Source organism: Neodiprion lecontei, chromosome 2, assembly GCF_021901455.1.
Source record: "Neodiprion lecontei isolate iyNeoLeco1 chromosome 2, iyNeoLeco1.1, whole genome shotgun sequence".
In the NCBI taxonomy this organism is placed as follows: domain Eukaryota; kingdom Metazoa; phylum Arthropoda; class Insecta; order Hymenoptera; family Diprionidae; genus Neodiprion; species Neodiprion lecontei.
The window spans coordinates 39,302,490-39,327,893 of NC_060261.1; the positions used below are offsets into that span (position 1 = coordinate 39,302,490).

A 25,404-nucleotide genomic window follows, 5' to 3' on the forward strand; every position below is an offset into this window, starting at 1 on the left:
AGAGAATACATGACGAATTTCTAGCTACGTTCCCGTGTAAATAGTAAAAGACCTAATTATTCATTGTTATTTCAAGTGTTGGCACAATAGAATAGATTATATTCGTAAGTAATTTACTTTTCCAAACGGATCACTTATAAAAAGAATAACGTTATTATATAACGGATATAACGGTATGGGTATATCATTTTCGTCTATATACCCTGGAAAGCTATGTGATGAAATCCCGTGCAACTTTAAAAACTATGTATAATTTTATGCTACTTTGATTGCTAAATATACTGAAATGTTCTTATCGAGCACATATCCATTTCGCAGGGGCAAAAATCAATTCGCAAAAAGGTCCTCCATCTTTCAAATAGTATTAATCCAGGTTGCGTATTGTTCGGATGTTGACGAATGAAAACTTGCTAATCGAAACTTGAGCAAAGTCTGAACTGCGCTAAACTTCGTTTCCCATGTTTTTACTTTCAAAATCGATTTTGGGAAATTGAATTGATGAGGCTCAAAGATTCTTTAGAATTGAATACTGATTTTTGCTCGCAGTAAATATGGTGAAAAGTTGTAATCAAGAATAACAGTTTCAGTCCAAGTAGTTATCATACGAATTAGAAGAGTAAAAAATTTTAAAGATAATTTCGCAAAAATTGTATAAAACAAAAGTGTTTTGGAAAAAATGATAAAAAAATAAAAATAAAATAATAATACGTAGAAGTTTAATCTTATGGAAAGATTTTTACAAATTTTACAACACTAAACATTGACGTAATTCCGTATACGTTTCCGTAATTCTAAGTGTACTTTTTAAATGTTTTTTTTTTTTTTCTTTTGTTTCATTTTTCTTTAATCCTCTCTAGTATACCAACTGAAAAACATCACAGAATTTTCCAATATTCATATCAATTAATAATATAATTAATTATAATTCTCATCGATATTGAGGTGTGTGCACGGTTATGTCATAATGTGGAGTTAACGCGAGTTAATTTCATTCAATATTAATTTACTTAATCTTCTCCTTTTTCTCGTTCGTTTTCTTTACCTTTCTTTCGCCTCCTTTATCACAGAATCATAGAACTATGTATCGAAAAGATTTAAAAATGACTAGCTTCCTTTTTTTTTTTAATCCATTAATTTCACTAATTATAATAAATAAACCATTCAAAAACAAAGAATTATTCTTTTTTTTTCCTCCTATAGATCTCACGTATGATACCGATCACTAATATCATAAGATTAGTCCGAAAATAAATAATTTTAACGAGAGACGAATTTGACGTTTTGATCGTTTACATATAAGAATAATAATAATATTAATAATAATCGTTGTCCACATTATGCTCGAACCATGGCCACTAAAAGATTTGGTTTCACACTCAATTTTTTTTTCTTTTGTTTTTTTTTTCAACACGACATTTAAAAATTCATTCGACATTGAATTTCATACGGTAGCCGAGAGCAGCTTCAATAAGAAACATATTATATCTAACCCTAAAATCGTATAATTTAACTGTATACATTGTTTAGAAGATATGTTTAAAATCTTTTTTCGCGCGCTCTTTTTCTCTCTCTCTCTCTCTCTCTCTCTCTCTTTCTCACACACATACTTTCTCTCTCTTGATCTTTTATTCTCAATTGTTGCTAAATTTGAAGACATTGTAATTATTCAATTTCTTTTTTTTCCATTTTCTTCTCATTTGTTTTCTTTTTCACTTGTTTTACTACGCAATCTAAGATAGACGTAAACGTTATTTTTCAATAATTTGTACTTGCGTGTTAGTTTATAATGGCATTTCTTTTACGCTTATATCATAATAAAACATCAATTTTTCTTCTGTTGCTGTGAGTTTTTTTTTTTTTTTTTTTTCGTTTTCGTTTTTCTTCCAAGTATTTTTTACACTGAGTTTCAGACCTGAATATGTTGCGATGAACAACTTGTATATTTTAATTCTTTTAAATTGTACCTTTTGTTAGATATATATATATATAATATATATTTATATATATCCGTTATTTTATACAACGCCGGTCAATGGAATTGTTCGCGGTTCATATAAATCTTGAATAACAAGTTTAAAATAGACAATTCAACGAAAAATCAATGCACTCGAATGAATTAAAAAACGCGAAAAAATTCGTAAAACCGTTGAAACCCGCTGTTTCTCGAATTCAATTGAATATCCACACACTTTATTATGTCGAGAGAAGGTATAACATGTTCGTCAATTTTATGTTTAGAAAGTAAATATTCTTCTCGGATAAATTCGTTTTCTCCCGTTACCGTTTCATTTTTGATATCTCATTACTTAAACACGTAATATTGCACTTTGCCAAGGTTTGCACACGAACAAAAATCCATTGTCCAGCCTATACGGTTCGCCTATCTACGTCGAAGTATAGTGTACTACTTATAAAAACCTGAATAAGAGAAGAGTCGTTAATTATATAATATTGTATGAATATGTACAGTTGAAAATATTACTATTTAAAGAGTTAAAAATATAGTCTGTTAATTTGCGCGCGTGATTATGGACTTAGAGACCTTAAGCCCGTAATTTAATAACGTTTAACTTTATTATGTATTTTTTTTTCTTTTTTTTTTTCTCTCTTCTCGTTTTAACTTTATTCATCTTGTATTCGATTTGTGAGACTTTGTTGAATTTGAGCATATTAAGTTATTTTATTTTCTTCATTTTTTTCTCTTCTTTTCTTCTTTTTTTTTTTTGTAATTGAATTTTTATTTAGGCCTAAGACAAAATAACTGTATCCCTAATTCACTTTACTTAACTATAAATATGTATATATATTTATAGAGAGATATATATATATATATAGATTTATTTCTTGTTTACACATATTGTATATCATAATACCTGCGTTTGCTGGTTTAATTATTCAATTAATTATTTACCAGCCAATTCGTATAACCTTTTTTCATTTGTTTGTTTCTTTAATTATTCATTTTTTCACTTCGTTCTCAACTATCCTCCGTTCCCCTTCTCCTTTTGTTCATTTCAACTCACATACCATAATATATTATTCCCAATGATCATTTCTTTTTCTCAACGAACTCTCACTTTTATGAGTAGCCGATATCAATCATTGGAGAGCATTTTCAACAAATACTCAACTTATCGTTAAATATAAAAAGCTATGGATATTTATGCTTCTTTTCGTTTTTTTTTTCTTTTTTTTTCATTTCTGTACCATGTTTCACATTAATGTGTATTAAATGCACTTTGATTTGACGAACTTTGCGCATGTCATATATATATATATATATAGTTATATATACTTTTGTTTTGTCTTTGTGGATTCTTTCGTTAGTAGATACGTATTCGTTACATATGTATATATGGTCTTTTCAGCTAATTTTTGTTACTACGTGATTATAGGTATCGATGTGATTATGATATCCTCTTCATATATAAAATTAATGCCAAGCCAATCGCCGGAACAATTTCAGGGTATCGGATTTTTTTCTGAACTTGCTTTTGTCCGTCTCAGACATGTCTTTATCTTCGATATACGTAACTGTGTTTTGACAGACATTGTTCTTGCCTGATCGACATTATTACGATGGCTATATGCAGCTTCAAATTTTTTAAATTCAAAGACGTGGAAAGTTTTACATTTCATAATCGAGATTTGAAATTTCATGTCGGATCAAAGTTAACGACAAGAATAAACTTTAGGTTTCGATGTTCGTTTTCGTCCCCCGCCAAATACATTGACGAAGTCGGAAAATTGTTTCAAGATTCAAAACATTTTTTGATAACTTTGTACGACGTGATCAGCGAATTGTCTACAATCTTATTAATGAAAAAAAAAAAAAAAAATTGACTTCTAAGTCAATTCCTGATTCCACAATTATCCGTTCCAAGTTCTTGAATTCAAAAAGAATGAAGTTTCAATGGTACAATAATAATAATCATCCGGCGTATATTCACCCTTACGATCTGCTGTACATCCATATAATATCGGTGTGTGCGAGTGTTTTTTGTTTTGTTTTTTCTACTTTTATACATCTGTCAGTCATTAATTTTTCTCTTCTTTAGTATGCATGTATATCGTACTAATTTGACCCTACCGTATACAATACATCTCGTTAGATTTCTTTTGCGTTTTTTTTTTTTTTGTTTTGTTTCTTTTTCTCCGACTAAATATAATTTTCGAAATCTCGTCGAATCACGCCTTATCACTGTTGATAATAATTCGTTACAGTATAGGTATAACATATGGAATGTTTCCAATTAGTTGGCTTTTCAGGTTGTTTGTTTTTTCCCCTTTTAAACTTAAAAAATAAATTTGATATAATGTCTCAGTCGATATTTCCCTCTTCTTTGGATTATACGCAGTCTTGACGAAAAGAATTCAAAATAAAATAAAAAGAGAAAAGGTGAGAAAAAAAATTCAATAAAATAAAGGAGAGATAAAAAAAAAAAAAAAAAATAAAGAAAACAAGAGGATACACCTATCCAATCTCGGGAAGCGGGCTCTCAACGTATGTAGAATGCAACAGGTATGATAACCTTATACCAAAAATTTGTACCCCAACATATCCAGAATACAATCTATGTATATTTACGTATATATTACGTATGCACATGTGTATAGTAATCGTCGTGTGACTTGAAATTTCGTCTAAAAATTTACAACAAAAACTGAAAGACCGTCTCGATCGTCGAAAGAATGTTTCGACAATTGATCGGTCGTAAACGTACATCATAAAATACAATAATTTGTTTTTCTTCTCAATTCTTCTCCTTGATATGTAGCAACAATTACCTGTGTATCGATATTGTTCTTTTGTAAGTTTCTTTTTTCATGTTTTTAGGCATTCTCACTTCGCGATATTCGCTGTCGCGATATAATAATACAGTTACTCTAATAACGAGATGTGTCTATGTTTGCGCGGTTGTGCATGTATGTTATATACATATATAAGCTCTGGATCACTCGGCATACGCGATATTGTAGTTTGTCGACAAACGCAACTTCGTTTGAGATCCCCTGCCAACGAGATGTACAATCTGATACAGGATAGGTGTACACTTATTAATAATAATAAGAATAATAATGACAATAATGATATTAATACAAATAACAACAATAATAATAATAATAATAATAATAATACGTACATCATACGTAATCTGAATAAAAATATACTTATGTATATCGAAACGACGAGTGACCGCGAAAAGAGAAAAGAAATGTTACAATGAAGAAAACAAAAAAAAAAAAAATCAACAAGAAGAGAAAGAAGCTACTTTTGATATGCAGTTAAGCTCGGCGACTTGTCGCCAGCGGCACGTTCATAATTCCCAGTCAATTGGTCGAAGGTGGGGAAATTATGATGGTACCACAATTTTCATTGGGGCTGTTGGGGTATCTGCGGATGTTGGGCGAGGACATTTTTTATCGCCGACGTCTTGAGGAGCCTCTTGAGCATGCCGCTTGAGCCCCGATGCTGGAGGCTTTTGTGGGTCGTCAATGAGTTCTTCGTCCTGTAACGCCGATTGCAGAATTCGCATACGTAGAGGGTGTCCGACTGTTCGTGCTTGTCCTGGAAGTGGCGTTTCAGAGAGTAGTAGCAGGAGAATGTGCGCCGGCAATAGGGACACTCCTGAGGCTCGTTTATGCCACCCGCGGTCGGCGGTGGCATCCGGTACACGGCAGAGGGAAGCGTTGTTGGTGTCTGCATCCCGTTGCCGGTACCTGAAATTCGATTCGTCGACTCGTTAGCCAATTGACAATAATTTTGCGACGTGATCGCGATACCTCCTCGCCTCGCCTTGGTGCGATATTTTAAAGATTACAAATCGATACATTGGCTTTTGCTAATATCTTTTTACAGCCAGAATTTCTTATATCTCCAAGTGAGATGTATCGTTTGCATGTTGTATATACGCATCGTCGACATTTTTTGTTCTATACAGTCGCATTTTTATTATTTTATTTTATTTTCTCATTCCTCAGGGTTGTCAGAAACTTGAATTGTACTGCGGATGTTATTGCTTGACTATCTTTTCGAAGATGTTCTGATGTTGGTTTAGGAAATTTCACTTCACAGCATCGACATTGGAATGAAATATAATTTAAAAATCGTTATACCAGCAAGAATCTGTAACGTGTAGAGAAATTTTGGAAGAATAAAATTTTTTCGATTGAGCTGTTATTAAGCCCTGACATATTCAAGTTTGTGAAAACCTTGTTTTTTACTTCTTTTTTTAATATCGAACATGCGTTTTAATCAGGTTTCCAAGGTTAGCAGTTATTTTTCAATACTCATCGACTTCTGTAAGTGGACGGAACGCATGGAAAAAGCAAAAAGTTGACACGAGTTTTCCACGTAGAAATATCAAACCGCTACTATTGCAACGGAAAAGAGGAATATTCTAGATTCATTTAACCGTCCTGAACCTCGACGAGTGAAATGGACTTTATTTTTTCAAATCGAAAACTAAGCAAGGCTTTTGCTTTTTCCGATGCCTTCAAACCGAAATACTCCTGTAACCACGATTATTGTGGAATATAATTTTATTGCAACATGCTGCTTCGAATTCCAGAGGTTAATCACTGAGTAAATGTGTGTGTGTGTGTGTGTGTGTGTGTGTGTGTATGTGTGTGTGTAAATTCAAACATAATAATAGACATTGGATTGACTCGATGTAGCAGAAAAAAAAAATAAAAAAACAAATGGGTGATTTTTGATTGCAAAAATTTGGAATAGTAAATATTACTCGGGTAACCAGAATTGACTGTTTTTCAATCGGTGTCCAAACATCGTGTGTGAGATTTTGTGTTCAATTCAAGAATTAATCAATCGGTCGCATGCTTCAAGCGTAACACCCGATCATATGGTAGGTTTGTGTCCAATTTACAAGTGTTATTTGAAATTTACAGTCATGTATAAATCAAATCCCAATATGTTAGTCACTGTACTTATTAACATCCGCGATTTATCATATGCAACAGGAAAACTATACGTCCTTTTCCGTTGATAAATAAATTTATGTATTAGTTTGTATTCATGCACCTGAAAAACTGGAAGATGAATCTAACCGTACATTCACCTCGCGCCGAAATAATTCAACGTTCATGAGGATCAAGTACGAATTATTCATTTTATTGATAGCTTGAATCTCATGCTTGTTATAGAGTCAAGTACCTTATAATAAGAAAATAATAATGCCGGAATATCAAAATCAAGCAACGAGAAATGGATTGTCGTATTTTTGATAAATTTTTAGATTTTACCGAATGGGACAATTATCTCGAGTCTGTGCGATTCAGATATTTTTTAATTTTTTTTCTTTTTTTTTTTTTTTTTTTTACTGTACACAAGGAGAATAATAAAATTAAGAACAAAGAAAGAATGACAAATGCGACAAGAGTTGGAAAGAAAAAAAAAAAAAAATTAAAAAAATAAAAGTTGAATCAAAATGTTCGAAATCATAAAAAGATGCATAATAAAATCGGTTTCGAATATATAAAAGCAAATTATACATGGATGTAATATATAATGTTATTCGCATGCATGCATGTACGTAGTACATAAATTGAGCTAAGTAAATTATAAATAATAATAATAATAATAATAATAATAGGTAAGCGCATAATGTGAACAATTGGTGAACTGAAATAGAAAGTAAAGGGAACATCGATGAAAAATTAGAGATGATATATCATCATGCGCTCGATGTATGTGTAATACAGGTATGACTGTATACATACGATGCTAATTGGTATTCGGAAATGGGAAGAAAACCGGATTATTCGATAAATCAATTAGTGTGTGCTACTTGTAACTTGATCAAACGTGTATATATATATATATGGAAGTCAATGCAATTCGAGACGTTTTCCATTATACGCGTGCTGTAGATGAACTTTCGTTTTTTCGCTTTTTATTTTGATATATTGTTTTTTCGTTTGTTTTTTTTTTTTGTTTTTTTTTAATGCAATTGTGATAGAAAGAAAAATTGTTTTTCCCACAGCTGAAACGAATATATTGAATATAAGCAACATCGAGCATGCACACAACATCGAACATTGAAAGCCAACAAAAGATAACGGAAAACAAACAGAAACAACAAAGAGACAAAAATTACAGGAGAACGCATAAACTTAGGCTGGGTTTTAGGGTAGGGTTAGTGGGGACCTGAAGCGTAATAAACATGTGACTGGTAAAGAACCCTATAAAGTTTCCTACTATCTTATCATGTGCTTTGGAGTGAACAAAATTTTGTACTTTTGTTTACTGTTTGTTGTTTTTTTCGATAACAGACATGTTGTTTGCCCTTTTGTTTTTTCACCAAAAGAAAGTCCCTCTCTCGCTCTCTCCTTCTTTCTTTCTTTAGTATTCTTCCTCTCGTTTTTCAATATCATTCACTATACCAAAATCATGATTATTATCTAATCATTTTTAGTTTTCTCTCGTGGGATGTTTTTTTTTTTCTGTCTTCCACATCGTATATATAATTTCATTGCAACATTTATCGAACTTATGGTAAGACCGGTTCTAATATCTTAGATTTATAACAGACAATTCATTGACAGATCATGTAGCAACGATTCACCGTTATATTAATTATTCTCGTCAGCTTTGTGCCAAAAGAATCACGCATTTATATTACATGTATATTTACTATTACAATTCATTTCTTAGGAATAAAAAATAATAACACTAACAAGTCTCAATCGATTTGTAACCGTAAATTGTAGATTTCTCTCTCTATATATTTATATATGTATATATATGAGTCAGTCTTGTCGAAGTGCGAAATGAAGTTTGAAAATTTGCAAGTTTCAGTTTTTCACCAGTTTCACAGTGGTTGCTACATGACCTGTTGCTTGTATTTCATGAAATTTTGTAATGAAGAACAGAGGAATCACGGAATGGCAAAGTTGTGAAGAAAAGAATTTTTGATTTTTTCTTTTTTTTTTCTGTTTTGTTTTTAAATCAACGCGAAGGGAAACAAAATATGTAAATGAAGACAAAGTAAAAGCTGCATACCTATCTTGGGGTAATACGTATTATAATATATATGATTTAAGGTCAAGTGGCTTTCTCTTTGGCATGTATAAACGACAAACACACGCGTCTGTCTGTAGGGCCCGAATATTGATAGTGTAAATGATGAATGAGTAATTTTTCGTAATATTGTAAAGAAAATAAAAAATAATACAACAAAGATAAAAATAAGGTTGAGTAGAAATGTGAAAAGTTGAAAAAAAAAAAAAAAGTAAGAAAAATCAACAATGGTAGGTATAATCATCGAAACGTTGTTAATTTTCTTTTATTGTTAGTATGGCCCTACCTTAGCTAAACCTTCAATAGAACTTAATGTCAATGTCGCCGGGTCTGCTCTTATGATAGGTATAGATATGGGTCATCAGTGAGTTTCGCGAGCAGTAGACCCGCTCGCAGATGATACATCGGTACTCCTCTTGGCGCTCGGCGTGCTTGTCAGCGACGTGACGTTTCAACGAGGCTTTGCTGCACAGCACCTTATTACACAGCTGGCAGGTGAACAGCTTCTTATTGGACGGTGCACTCAGCGAGTTAACCAACGTCAGTCCAGGTATCGAGCCGAGAACTGAAACACAACAACGCACCTCATGCAGCTCCCCACACTTACCACCCCTACACCAACATCATCGTCTCTCACTCGCGTCGTCTTTGTTTCAACCCTACGTAATTAATGTCATTGCACTTTTTCTTTTTTTCTTTTTTTTTTTTTAAACAATTTCGTCGCGCCGTCCGCTCGCCAAAGGCTTATCTTCGATTCGTCGACAGTATGGCTCGATTGCTTTGTGGTAATTACCGACGATTTCGAGATCGCTGAAAATTGTCACGATTGTCAGTTGCGGGATCGTCTTTTTTTTTTTTTTTTGTTTTTTAAAATTTACCACACATTCGTAGCAGCCGCGATACGACCTTTAACGTTGATATTTAACTCGAGATACATATTTTTATACACATGTATGTACGTACGTTTTTTTTTTTTTTCTACATCGAGATGTTTCGCGATAATTTCGACATCGTTATACCTACGCGGAGCGCGGTATACATTTGACTTTTCGTCGTGTTCTGACCGATAAACGAAATATTGTCATTCTTGACGGTGTTGCAAACGCTGTACAAACCATACTGTCAATGAATATATCGTTGTTACTTGTACGTTTGTTCAACGTTTTTGTTTTATTTTTGCAATTTTCGTCGTCAGGTAAAAATTATAGCTGCCAAAACTAAGAAAGCGCAAGTTGCCTGACAATTGCAATTGACACTGGGTCGACGAAACAAAAGGTGAAACGGAAGAGAAAAAAAAATGAAGAAAAATAAATAAGAAAAAAATTAACATTAAACAATAACGCTTATTTAAAATTTATTACGCAACTGAAACAGCGGTACTTGTAACACAATTTTATGTTCGCGTTATTCATGTATAGCATGCCTCGGCTGCATGTCATAAAGTATTATACGCTGTGAAAATTAGTTTTGCGAATTATATATATATAATATATATATATATATTGTGCAAGGAATAATAATAATTATTATTCGTATACTGCCCAGCACGGTTTTTATTTTTCCCGATCCCTCGAATGCCCTGCACAAGTGTCAATATTGCAATATTACAGGATGAGGTATTTTCCGAGACGTTTTTAAGATTATCGAAAGGGTGAAACTAAGGGTTGCCAATTAATCACATTTGCCTACTATGTTTCACACTGCGTATATTTATTTGTCGCGCGTACGTATTTCCTCTCTTTCTCTTCTAAGATACAAAATTATACCACCACCTGACAATTTAACAACATATATAATTAAAGCAATTAAAAGCCAATTTGGAAAACAAAAAATATCATTGATCAACACGAAGCAATAAAAAAAATAAATAAAAATACAAGTAAAAAAAGTATGTGTCTGCATGTGACGCGTATATATGGAGTAAACAATATACTTCGGTTACTATCGTTGCAATTATAAAGAAATTAATGAGCGTTAATAACTTCTGAACAGTGGGTTAAGAATCTAGTCAGCAATTACGTAAACACGGCTCTGTATCAACAGCCTCAACGTATAATATGACAATTTATATGTAAAACCCGTGCTTATTCATACGATGCATGGTTGTATCGATTAATTATCGCTATCGGTTCTTTCATCATCCGACGATTTACGCGGAATAATTAATAAAAATTGATGACAGTATAAACGATGATTGCGGTATGTTAAACTTTATTTATGCTCAATATGCGAATAACATCTGAGAGATAGGGGCGGCGGGTATAAGATGAAAATTAAAAGAAAATAAAAGAGTAAGGAGTTAATCGAGCACCTAAATGCAGATGTCCGTATCTCGACTTATCGACGACTAATTTTGACGAGAGAAAATTACGAAACGATCGTGCACAGCGTTCGTCGACCTCGTTAATATTATTCTACCGTTTTGTAAATGCGTAGTAAGGACAAAAAAAAAAAAAAAAAAAAAGACGAAAGAAAAAATTCTCGTACGACAAAAACACCTCATCCTGGAGTGCGGGGGATTTGATCTTTGAATCGTATCTTAGTATTTATATATTATACACGATGTAAAATGTTCTTTTGTATTTTAATGATGACGTCAGGATTGAGGCTACCTTGTATAGAAACGAATGAAACGTCACGTGTATAATAAGAAGTGGGATGCGGGTCTATTTATCCGCACGCTTCTCGTTAATTAAAAGAAGAGAAAAAGGCATTTCGATTTCCGTATATAATATATATATACATATGTATATGTATATATACATATATATATGCGTGTGAAACATTGAATACCGTACAGAGCTAAAACAATTATCTTTCTTTCTTCCCTTCACTTTTTTTTCTCAACACTTTGCTTGACATTTAATTTTTTCATTCATTTTTTTCCATCTCTTTTCATTTATATCATTGCTTCTTTTGCTTTTCTTTATGTTTTTCTTTTTTTTTTTTTTTTTTAATCTCGCCGACTGGCAAGCAAGCCTGCAAGTCTGCAGACGGAGCTATAATTCATTTCCTTTGAAAATTGCTCTTTATCCAATTTCTCGAGTCGTGTCTCATTAAACTTCAGGCAAAAGAAACTGTTGCAGTATATTATATTATATAATTATACAGAGGGGGTGTTGGGTTTAACAAAATAATACGATTAAATTAAATATTGAAAAACAAAAACTGAGGGACATAAGATATATATATATACTTTGCGTTGCGCCTATATAAATATATACATATATAGACAAGACATAGAGACATATATTCTTGGTGAAATCGGCAAGAATATATGCACATGTACATCATATACGTATATTTGTATATACGATAATAGAAATTCCAATAATATAGTATAATATGAGATCCAACGGAAGACGATGAAGGAAATAACACTCAGCATTCTGGGAGACACTTAAAGCATGCAATTCTTAATAATGTTTCGGCAATTGTGGCGCAGCATTTGAAATATCGTATTATGTATTATGTATGGCATATACCGGACACTCGTCCATTTTGTTACAGAAACGATATATCGGCACTATGTTTCAGCCCTTTATCAATTGAGACCACTTTGCTTTTCTCTTGTATTTCATTTTTTGTTGTTTTCATTTATTTTATTTTTTTTTTGCCTCGTCATTCGTCACTGTGTATTGTAAAGAAAATTTCATAGAGAAAACGTGGGTCGCCGTATCCGATGTATTCGCAAGGCAACGCAACACACAATATCACATATTTAAAACATCACAATACCTCTGAAACGATAGAAAAATACCGAAAAAATTTACGGAACTTTACCTGTAATATTGCTGTCACACAAAGTCTGAGCCTGTAACTGTTAACGTATGGACGCGAGAAGAAACGATAAAGGAAAAAAACAGAAAAAAAAAATAAAACTCGAGGGGCGAATATTCAGAACTTTACGTAGATACGTTACTTCGTAGACATCTTCGACGACGTCTGTTTATAATACGGCGTTTGTGGTGCGATTTGTCTTCTTGTTTAAAAAACATTTATTTCTTTATTTCTTTTTTCCAATCAATTAAAGCCGTTCTAAGACTATACACATATATTCAGTATAAGCCTTGCGACAAGGAATGCATTTCGAATGCTGCATTTCGCTGAATATTACGTAATTGAAATCTATGAAGATCTTTTTCAAGTGTGCATTAATTTCTATGATTCATGCGACATTACTCGCAATTACGTTATATGTGAACATAATAATGGGCAATAAATAAATGAATAAATAAATAAGTACATGTATATCATACATGTATTTATATATATATTATATATATATATATATATATATATCGCAGACACCGCGCGACTCGTTATTATATTATACACGTTCCTTGCAATATTATACATACACGGGAATTGAAATGCCCAAACTAGGCCGCGGACATAACTGTTAGGATTTTATGGCTGACGTCACAAAGAAACAACGCATTAACAATTAAGTCATTACACAATTAGCACAACTTACCTTCGAGCTGAAATATAAGCTGATTTAAATAATATCCATACATATGTATGGATGTGTGTATAAAAATTATGAGTGGTTGCACATACGTATATACGTTATTGTAACAGAGTACACCGACTATTACAATATTGTACGCAATTGTTGTAACAATGCCAAATGATACAACGATATTGTCTCTTTTTTTTTTTTTTCTTTCGTTCACGATATCATATAGAATCAACGAGGATGTGATATATGGGTATCTAGAAAAACGAATGAAACACAACTGAATTATTGAACCAAATAGTACATTTTGTTATATAATATAAAAAATGAAAATATATTAAAATGCATTTGATATAGCCTTAAATAAGGATAATAATATAATAATCAATAAATATATACTATTACCAGAACACCTTGGCAGATAACAAATAATAAGTAAGCAAGATAACGTAACTTTTTTTTATTCTCCTTTTTGTTCGGTTTTTAGCGCTTCGTTCATTTATTGTTTTTATTTTTCTTTTTTTTTTTTGCTATCGTGCATGTTTTTACGTAAAAAAACATTTATGCGCGAGAAATTTCAGAAGTTGAGAAACTTTTCTTTTTCGTCTCTTATTGTGTGTTATTTTTGAACTTTCGTGTTAATATAATAATCCCTAACTATAACATATATGCATTTGTATATAATGTCAGTCAGTTTAAACGTAGATTTGATTTTACTTCACATAGTTGCACATTCACGCCGATAGAACTATGTATTATTATTTTTTTGTTATTTATTTATTTTTTTTTTTTTTTTAATTTTTTCTCCTTTCGAACGTATAATTCTACTGCATGATTTTGTCTTCTTTCTTAATTTCTTTCACTATTTATTTCCTTTTTCGACAACTTCAACGAATCGCGCAGATGTCGTTCTTTCAGGTGATCAAGCTGAGCATTTATATTTAAGGGGATCAGCAAGTGAAATTCTCGCCCTGCGATACATATGTATATGCTACAAAGGTGCTGATTTTTTTTTTTTATTTTTTTTTTTGTACACAGTTTTGGTTAAAAATGATGTCCCATGTCAAAGAATAATCCCGGAAAAATCTTCGCTTATTTCGATATTCATATTTTTGAACAAAGAAGAATGTTGCAAAAATGTATCTTCTCCTAGATTCGCCGATTTTTCCACATGTTCTATTTACTATTTCGAACAACTTCACGCATGGATTTTGCAACATTTTTCTTCGTTCGAAAATATGAATATCGAAAATAGGGGAAAATTTTACCAGGATTATTCTTCGACATGGGCCATAATTTTTTTACCGAAACTATGTACAGTATAAAAAAAAAAAAAAATCCGCGGCTTTTTAGCATATATCTGTCGTAGGGCTAGAATTTCACTTAAGGGTCCCTTTAAACCCAACCTTTTTTTTCTAGCTATTTTTCCGACAACGAATCATTTTCTGTATGTAAATATATGTATGTATATTGGTTTCCTAATAAATATCCTACCGTATATTCGTTAGATGCGAAAGCTATGCGCGTGTGTGCGTGCGTGTGTGTGTGTGTGCGTGTGTGTGTTTTTCCTCTGCACGTGTGTGCGTGGAACCCTCGACCATTTGTTTGCGTGCTTAAATATCGCACGGATATCAAGAAGTGAGAGAGGAAGGATTTGTTTTTTCCGTCTTCGTTTCGTGTTTCATAATATTTAATAAGAAAACTAAAGTAATAGTAATAATTGTTAAGTTGAAGCATGATATTTAATTATTTCTAAGGTACGGTGATATACGAAGTTTTATATTCGTAGCCACATTAAGAGGGGACTCCGGTAAAATTTCGATAACACCTGAGATTATCAATTATCAAAATTTCACCGAGTTCCCAACTCAGAGTTACAATGCTCGATTGTCTGTTCTATATAATTTTAATCTTGTTTTCGCTCTTCAATGCGGATTTGTTTGTTCTTTTTCTTTTTCGTTTTATTCTGTTTTTTTTTTTTTTTTAGCAACTTTTTAACTTATCCATTAGGTACCTTTAATTAACAGTTTGGTAACATCAGTCAAATAGTAAAAAAATCAGTCCAATAAATCGACTAATTAAGTAATGAGACAAATTCAGTCAAATTCAGTCTGATATATATATATATATATACATTGGTTGCGGTCGAATAATAAATCATTTTAAAAATTCTTCTTAAAAATTTACAGAAAATAGTAATATTACTATTATTATCATTAGTGTTACTATCAGAATAGTCGATATTATCAAATTTCTCTCTATTCCTCTTTCCTTTCTCTCGATAATAAAGGTACATCAATTAAACCACGAATATTCTCTAACTTCGCGAATCGTCATATTACATAATCTACTCGCCTTTTCTTTTTGTTTTCGGTGGCTTTTTTTTTTTCTTTCCTTCTTTGCTTGTTCCATATATATTTAGATATATATATATATCAGCGCGAGAAATAATCAATTACATAATTATCATTATTATTACACGAATTTGTAATATGCACCAATAAGGCAGATTTTTCCCAGTCTTCAAGTACCGACGGCGGACTTTAAATATCAATATATAACTTTCTATCTTAGGATTCCGTCGAATCACGTCAAATGACGACCGTCGAGTCGTATATATAGTGTACATATATGTATATATATATTCATTTCGACCGCAACTGATGCGATTCCCATTTCAGTCTTCTCAAATAAGAAAGATGAAAAAAAAAAAAAATAAAAAAAAATAAAAAGAAAATTAATGAATAAATCAAAAATTTTGCGACAATTGTGTCGGTTAATATATTATCACAGGCCAATTAATCGACAGTTTTCCTCTTTTCGAACCTCGCATATACCGACGAATATGACGAATTTTAAAACAATAAAACTAAAACGGATATGTAATATATTAAAACGACAAAGCGCTTACTGTGACGTGTAATAAAAAATATATAAAAATGCACAGTGATAACTATGAAATGTGGATCTTTGATATTGTTAATCCCAAAAAATATCATACGGATATATGATAAGATAGAATAGAATAATAAGAATCAAATAAAATCTACTACTATATCATTTGTAATTAAATATTCATCAATTTATATTAATTTTATCAATAATTTATTATCTCCATAATGTACCGCCCGATCCCCACCTCATCCACCTCATCCACCTCATCCTCCTCCTCTCCTCTCCTCTGCAATATCGTGAAATGCAGAGCACTGGGCACCGTTTGGGTATTTGGCAATTTTTACAGTAGTCATATAAATCAATTTCTTCAGTAGTCTACATATTTAAATATTATCAATATCAGTTCTTTCGTATGAGACTACCATAAAATTGTATATCATTTATTTTCATAAATTTAAAGCTTCGTTCTTTATTTTAATTCAATTTTCTCTCTTTCTTTCTATCTTTCTTTTACTTCTCCTTCTTCTTTGTCTACCCTCAAAAACGTCCTTATAATCAATAAATTTTTCCATTTTATTCTTATTTCTTATACTTTTCACAGCATTTCCCTTCATTCCCTTTCCATCTTTCTTCTCGTGCGCATTTTTTTTTTTTTTTCATCACCTTTTTTTCTCCCGTTTTCTTATCTAATTTATATTAAACTTTACTTCGAGTCGACCAGCATATTTTTAAGGATCACCCCCTATAAATAGGCCAGATACATATCAATATATTTCTTATGCAGCTTTTACAAGTTGGCAACGAAAACTTTAATTGAACGAGACAAGAATTCGTATTACAAGAGAATATTATCGTAAAGAATGAAAAAGTGATCCTGAAAAATGTGAGTCCCTCGGAGAAATCAATTAAATACCCCCTACGTAATAATAATCTATCATAGCCTAGCTATCAGTGTGTGTATGAATTAGGGTGGTTCTGATATGGGGCCAAAAAAATTATTCACGATGGATCCTGTCGAATCGATTCCAAATGGTAAAAAAAAATTTCTTAATTTTCTCAGATTTTTATTTCATTCCCCTAATCTCCCTGCTTGACCGAAAAGTTTCGAATTATTCAAAATTATGCTCATTCGCTATACTTTGTACTGAATTTTATTTCAAAATTGGTCGCAGACAAAAAATCCATATTCTCGAACATTGAGTGACGTTTGAAACAAAACAGTAGCATTCATTTAGTCAGCACTGTAATGGAGTAACACACATGTCAACGCTACGTAATATCACAGTCGACGACATGCAAACATCGAGGTTATTTTTATACTTAATCTGACCATTTTTCATGTTAGAAAAAAAAAAATGAATCACTGAATCATACGTTCCTCATGGAATACCTCATTTGTGATTTTTTGCCTAAGAATAACCTTGAAATAAAATTCAGTAAAAAATATAGCGAATGAGCATATTTTGGAATAATTTGCAACTTCTCATTTAAACAGAAAGACTAGGGAAATAAAATAAGTCTGAAAAAATTAAGGAATTTTTTTTTCACCACTTGTAACCGATTTCAAAGTCTGCGTCACGATTTTTTTTTTTTTTTTTTTGACCCCGTATAAGAACCAACCTAGTATGTATGTATGTATATATATATATATATTTGTTTGCCTATAATTACCGTGTGTTGGATGTGTCGGCGCGTATTTTACTATAAAATATAATATACATGTATATATCGGTGTACGTTTTGAATTTTTGAGCTGTTATTTCAGCGACTAAGTTATTTCATATGTTTAATGTTTATATTATAATATATTTATATATATTACGAGAGAGTGTATGTATGTATATAGCATGATGGGTTCTGTGGGTTCTAGCTACCTATAAGCTTTCGTTGGCAAGACCAAAAAAAAAACATTGAAAAATATGACGCGTGAGTGTATCGATAAGATAAGAGATAAAAAATTGTAAGATTGTTATAAAGCAGTGCTAGTTATTTGTATTTCCCGATATTAAATAAATCGTAAATTAGTTATAATATATTGTATTCGTCATGTCTGTATGAGTACCATAGGATGTGTATATCGTACGCCGCACGCAGAAAAAGAAAGGGCATGAAAATAATTTTGAAAATAAAGAAACACCGCGTTTACGATTTCCTTTTTTCAATCAAAATTTCGTGCTTTACAAAAGTTAAAGCTCGTTTCCGTCACGAGTGGTAATTTTCTTTTTCTACGTGTAATGCGGTAGCAAGGCGGCAGAATAAAAAAGATTAGTTTAAAAAAATTTTTAAAAACCGCCATCCCGTTTCTTGAACACTTGCTAGTGTATTTAGATTTATTTATGTATGTATTTTATATGTATACTTCGATATATTTCACGATGAGGAAAAAAAAATAAAACAATAATAGAATAAAATGAAATAAAATAAAATAAAACAATATCTATAATTATCAATGTGTGCGTATATTTGTAAAAAAAGAAACTAAAATTTGTTGCGTGATACTATTTTCATGACAAGCTTAACATACACCTACGTATATTACCTAGCATACCGCCTAATAATTTTGCCCGAAACCCGTGCGACACTATCACCGTAAAATTGGTATTACATATATTATTATACAAAACGAAAAGTGAAATATGAAATTATTGTGGTCTGCCTAGTTTTTATCGTATTATACGTATAACCGTTTACATTTCAATGCGCAACCAAGATTCTAGAATATTTTCGCAACTTATTTTATTTATTCCTTATATCAAAGTTCTACTAGTAAAATATATTTATATATGTATATGCATATGCATATACAAGCACATGTAACATGTCTACATATATATATATATATATATATATGTGTGTGCATTGTAGTCGGATATTTCAACATTCGGTTTACACAGAGTGTTTCGTTTAGTTTCCGGGTTTTCTGACGCACCCCATTTCTGGCTACCAATTTCTATTTCCTCATTCAGCTATAATAGAAAATTATCTTTACTTTTGTTGTTCGATCAACTTTGCACTATTGTTCAACCGGGTATGAATTATAGATTTTTCTCTCATGTATTCATTTATTTATTATATTTTTTTAACCCCCAACCTCATTTTTTTAATATTTAATATCACTTTATCCGCAGCACGATCAGATCAGTTGTGTCGAATTGTATTCAACCTAGTTTGTAGTACATCGGATATAAACCTATACACTGGTATATAGGTAAACACTAACAATTTTTCCCGCTTTACCGCGAGAATTGGCGAATCAGTCAAGAGTATGCAAAATCAAGCGCGGTGTAAATGCAAAAATATAAATTTATTCCCTAAACGTTTTTCTTCGTTTTCCGTTAATATCATTATTCTCTCGTTCATTTTACCTCAGTGAAAAATAAAATGATCGGGGGTCAGGAAACACTTGCGTTCGAATCGGGTGCAACTGGACGTAACCGTTGGTGGTATATGATATCACCAGTGTGTGTGTGTGTGTGTGTGTGCGTGTGCGTGTGCGTGTATGACACAGTCGCGATGTTTGAGTATTGTAAATCAGACTTGACGTAATATTATAAAGTAAAGCGGAGGAAAACAGAAAAAATCATGTGACTCGCAATGTACATAATATAGCAATGTCAGCGGTTATATCTATGTATATGTATTGCGTATATATATATACGTATCAGTGTGTAGTATTTGTATAGCAAAAGTAAGAGTGGGCGATAAGTAAGTATGTACGTATGTTTGTATGTAGTAGATTTGATACAAGTAATGTAAGTATAATAATAAGGTACTTTACGCGTAAAGCCCGGTATATAAACATACATGCAGTGTATGTATGCATGTGTGTGTATGTATGTATATGCAATTAGGTACCCCGTAAAGCATTTGAAATACGTATAACTATATATGTAACGTATAAGTATAATAAATGGAATGAATATATTAAGATAAGATATACATAATATATATGTATGTGTATATATATATATATATATTATACTATATTATATTATATTATATTATATTATTGTATCGTATCATCATTGCATCTTCGCCGCAAGATCTCGCAAGGTAACAATATTATACAACAACAACCAGAAACGATAAAAATAATGAATAAAAGAGAAAAAAAAAAAAAAAGAAAAGAGAAGAAAAGAAATGATCACTAGCTAAGAAAAAATAAATAAAATAGAATTAAAAAGCAACGATTAACCGGGTTTGTGATATTTTCACGGTCGCGACTTTGCGTCTGTTTCGTTCTATGATTCGTGTACCTGTATGAGTATATATATCCACCTAACCGTAACTAATGACGGTACAATTTTTACGAGATGCGTATGCATTGTATGACGCCTATTTGGGTGGGTAGGGTGAATTTGTTCTTTTGTATTTTCTTCATCTTTTCTCTCCCGTTTGTTACCCGGTAAGCTATCGGGTTTTATCATATACATGTACATGTATACATCCGCGTGTGTATCTACCATACATATTCATACGTATGTATATATATATATAGTTATTCGTTAATCGTATATACCTATGTGTAATGTACATTATACAAGTTTGAATGCGAAATAATATAATTTGCATAATGAGTCTTGTAGTTTAATATTATATATAATATATATAATATGTATAATATATATAATATATATCATGTTCGTACAGTCTTGTAACATTAAATGTTTCGTATTTGTTTGTTTGGTTTGTTATTTTTCTTTAATTTCTTTTTTTTTTTTAGTCTTTGTTATTGTTATTGTTTTTTTGTTTTTTTTTTTGTTTATTTATTTTTTTTTTTTTGTATGTTTTCCACCTTCTTCGTGTTCGACCTAAAATTAGTTGGACGATGGCGTCTGACGCCTGGAAGTGTTCTATATCAGCCCGTTACTAATTACTTAATATATGTATAACGGTTCGTCTAGACACGAGTCCGATCCCCTGTATCTCAATAGTTATACACCATGTTTCATTGTACTTTATGATTATACGCATATAATTTTTCTTCTACAACGTTATTGCGTTTTTCTGTAAAACCTTCGGATTTCAAATTGAATGTTTTTTTGTTTTATACCAAATATTTGGACGATCGGGGAAAAGAAGCGAGTGGAAAATTGTCATATAACTATAGATCAAGCGACTGACTCGATGTACCTAACTCGTAACATGCACATATGTATTGCCATAGTTTTTGCAATCCCCGTTTTTTTTTTGTTTTTTTTTTTCGGAGAAATTTATCGTTTACTATACATCGCATACATATAAACAATGTCCCGCATCCATTTATACATTTATAATATATTTATTTGTTTTTATTTTGTATTTTTGTATGTTCCTTTTATCTTCCTTCTTAATTCCCTTAAATTTTCTTCTTCGTTTTTATCTTTCACTCTTAGATTTAGAAATTTTCGAATTTACACAACAACCGATATAACGTTTCATAATTACCATCCCTTCGAAACTGTCATTCTACAATTTTTTTTTTTTTTTTTTTTTTTTTTTTTTTTCATCGAACCCATGCAAAATTTTGATTATATTATATTTGAACGGCATGTTTCTAGTCGTATTTTTCCTCTCTTTCCGATAATTAATTAGGTAAAAAATGGAGCTACCTCGGTCAACCAATACCACCTTTTCAAAAGTTGACAAGCTTTCAAAATTTTCATCAATTATAAATCATCGAAACGATTTGCGCGCGACAACTCTAAAATTGTCGAACGGCGCTGCGTACGAAACTAAGAATCATAAATTTGACAAAAATTGCCAATGCACATACGCCGGTATATTTCAACTCCGAATAATTCAACCTTTAGAGGGGCGGCATTTTTGCCTTGAAATTCAATATTTCTTAGAGCAATGATTTACGAATATAAATAGTCAACACGTCCGATGAAGTTTTCCGATTTATCCGCCCTCTAAAGTTTAATCAGCGTACATTATAGAATTACTTTTCACGAAGCATCCGATTTAAAAAGCAAATTGTATTGGCAAAGAAGAAAGAGAGGAGAAAAAACATTGACGGACTAAAAACGATAATGATTACTTATGTTGGGGGGCGGGGGAGAGGAAAAAAAAAAAAAAAAAAAAAAAAAATTCACGGATAAAAAGACCGATTATTTCTTTCCGCGATGATAAATGCTTTTATGATTGTTGAGACTATTTAGAGTTCTGAACACTTTGCGACATAGAAGGCATACGGCGCTGTTCAACGGTTGAAAGTGTTGCTGTTCCTTGTGCCTTTTTAGGGTCAACTTCGTCGACAATGTTTTACCGCAAACGTCACAAGTGTAGCATACACCGGGTCGTAAAAGGCTGCCGTGTAACGGACTGGACAACCTCATCGCTAAAATGGCTGATGGCGAGCCTTTAGGTTTAGTAAAATGCGCGGAAGTTTTTCAGAAGAATATATTCAGAATACGCGTGATTGGTTGATTCGTTTGTTTTTATATTCAGTTCGTTTCGGGTGAAGGTTAGTTTATTTGTCAGAAAGTCGATAAAATTGACCAAATCAACGACGTTTCGTTGATCGTAGTTCGAATCAGACACAGAACGTCGGAATACCGATTACACAAGAATGATCCAAGAATAGCGAATTGAATACGATAATTAATCAAGTCCCGTTCATAGCGAGGATCGTTGATGAGAAGATAGTACAAAGAGAATGAGAGCATAATGAGATAGAAAGAGAGAAAGAAAAGAATAATAAAATGATGTAAAAAAAGTGAAAAAAAACCATAAAATCATCCGTTACGAACCAATGGAAGTGCAGACAGACCCACGTACGGACGGATCCCCAGCAAGTCCGTGAGTGAAGTTGGGTACACACAGAGAACAATGACGAACCAGAGCACATAGCCGAGCGGGACCGGGAACAAAGAAGAACAGAGATACGGCTGCCATTAATATTGTATTGTGGACACATTAGTACGATACTAGTAATTCTATACGGGGAGGTTTCGATTTATGTTACATTTGCCCTGATCGACTGACGGCGACACCTTACCGCAAAAATTCCAAAATCTAACGTATAATAAGAGAAAAAAGGCTCGGGGCTCTGGTTTGTCATTGATTACGGTAATTTGATTTATTTATTTGAGCGATAACCAATCGCAAGCTCGTTATGATTATCGTTAACCTACATTGAAACGTAATTTTTTAAATTTCATTAATTTTTTTTTTTTTTTTTCTTTTCTTCGTTGTCATTCGTTTTTAACAAATCGATACGATCATCTCTGTCAAAGTATTCTGAACTGTGTTCCGTGCGTTTTTAAACAACTATACAAATTTTACAAATTTCTTGATCTTCTTTTCAACGGGCTGTGAAAATTGACTTCTGTCGATCGGCTGATGGTTTTTTTTTTTTTTTTATTTTTCTCGGCAGCAGTCCTGATCGATTTTTCGATACGATGTTTGGGATACGAGTATTTATCGCAATTTGTACAGAACATCTGATTTCATTTTACACACCGAGACATTATTGAATTGTATAAATTTGGAAAAAGTTCAGAGTACAGAACAGCAGACGACGTATTCAAAGATCACGCAGCTTTATTACGTAAATAAAATATGCAGATGTTTATATTTATAACATACGTACGCACGTATCGGTTGCAAGACAACAAACGTATAAAATACCTATATAAGGAACAAGAGGAGTAAAAACTTTACGTTATAAATTGTTTCCAACATACCATTCTCAATGCTTCCCCGGGCGTGCGGACGAGCCTAATGGGGAAAATATTACGCTTAACGTCACAAGGTCGCAGGTTTCGTTTCTTTGTTTATTTATTTCTTTTTTTTTTCGCATAATGCAATGCGTCAACACCCTGCAGGGATTTAAAGAATCACGTGTGTCATGTTCAAGTTACACGCAGCATGTACCGTAAATTGGAGCTTCGAGCTCAGATAATTAAGGAACTTTCAACCGTTCACTGTTACGCTCTTTCGTTTTTTATTGTATTGTTGAGAGACGCGATGATAACTTTATTAACGAACTGCAACGACGTTTCCGCGATTCAGAAGCACTTTCACATACAACGAATCGAGAGCGACGTTCGCTGCCGAGAGCCGGTAATGAACTGTGGTTTGATTCCGGAGATCACTAAGATTCTGGATATCGTCGGGATCGTTACTTTAATCCGTTCGGAGTTTCGGCGCTCTGTTATGCCTACTTTCGAATCTTCCGTTCGCAACGGAAGATTGAACCGTACAACAATTTTCAAACGTCTGTCGATCAACGCTCGCATCGAATTCAACGATGTCCGGCGAATTTATCCACAGCTGCAGCGGAATCGTGAAATGAAATGATAATATTTGCGTTATAGCTGATAATTCTACAATCCTCCGTTAATTGTCATGCCTTCTTTCGGAAAAATGATAAATAAGACAAACAACGACGAGTAAATCCCCTGAAACATCTTGAATATTTTGAGATGAATTGAATAACGATACAGCGCGACAACTGATCGTAAAAAGGAATGAGAATTGAAATCGGAATTAAGAACAATTAATAGTTTGCGATTGCGCAGATATTTTTCAACGGGTATCCTGAAATATGAACTAACAATAATTGCGATTCTTCGATTAGCGATGCATTCTCGCATCCGACGAATTCGCAGGAAACCACGAAGGACGCGGTAATTTTTATAAACTTTGTTTCATTCCGGAGGGACTCTTGCAAGATTCTTCCACAATAATTAGACTTACAAATAATATATTCTTATACGTCTACAACCATCCGAACATAGCGATATATTATATTAAGATTATCGTACTATTATTCGTACTATTTACACGACGTACATAAAGATACGTGAATTAATAAATTAATAAGAGTTTCGAATAATCGATATAAAAAGTGTTTATTCATATAAATAATGAAAACAATGCGAAGTGAGTACAATGGAAATGTGTTACCCTGAGCCCTCAAAAAGTATATTTAAGAAACAAAAATGAAGAACATTAAATTGAATTTAAAGAAAAATAAACACGTTATATATATGTTGTATTTTTTTTGAATTCAGTTTAA

At 32.2% G+C, this 25,404-nt stretch overlaps 1 protein-coding gene across 1 annotated transcript in view; it reads right to left on the reverse strand.

The window, feature by feature from the left end:
- Nucleotides 1-1,727: 1,727 nt before the first annotated feature.
- LOC107219666 (broad-complex core protein isoforms 1/2/3/4/5) overlaps nt 1,728-25,404 on the reverse strand; it is a 73,281-nt gene continuing 49,604 nt past the window's right edge. The window contains exon 7 of the mRNA XM_046733030.1: nt 1,728-5,721. Coding sequence (XP_046588986.1) covers nt 5,375-5,721 — 347 coding nt within the window. The 3' untranslated portion in view covers nt 1,728-5,374. The remainder of the gene's footprint in view (nt 5,722-25,404) is intronic.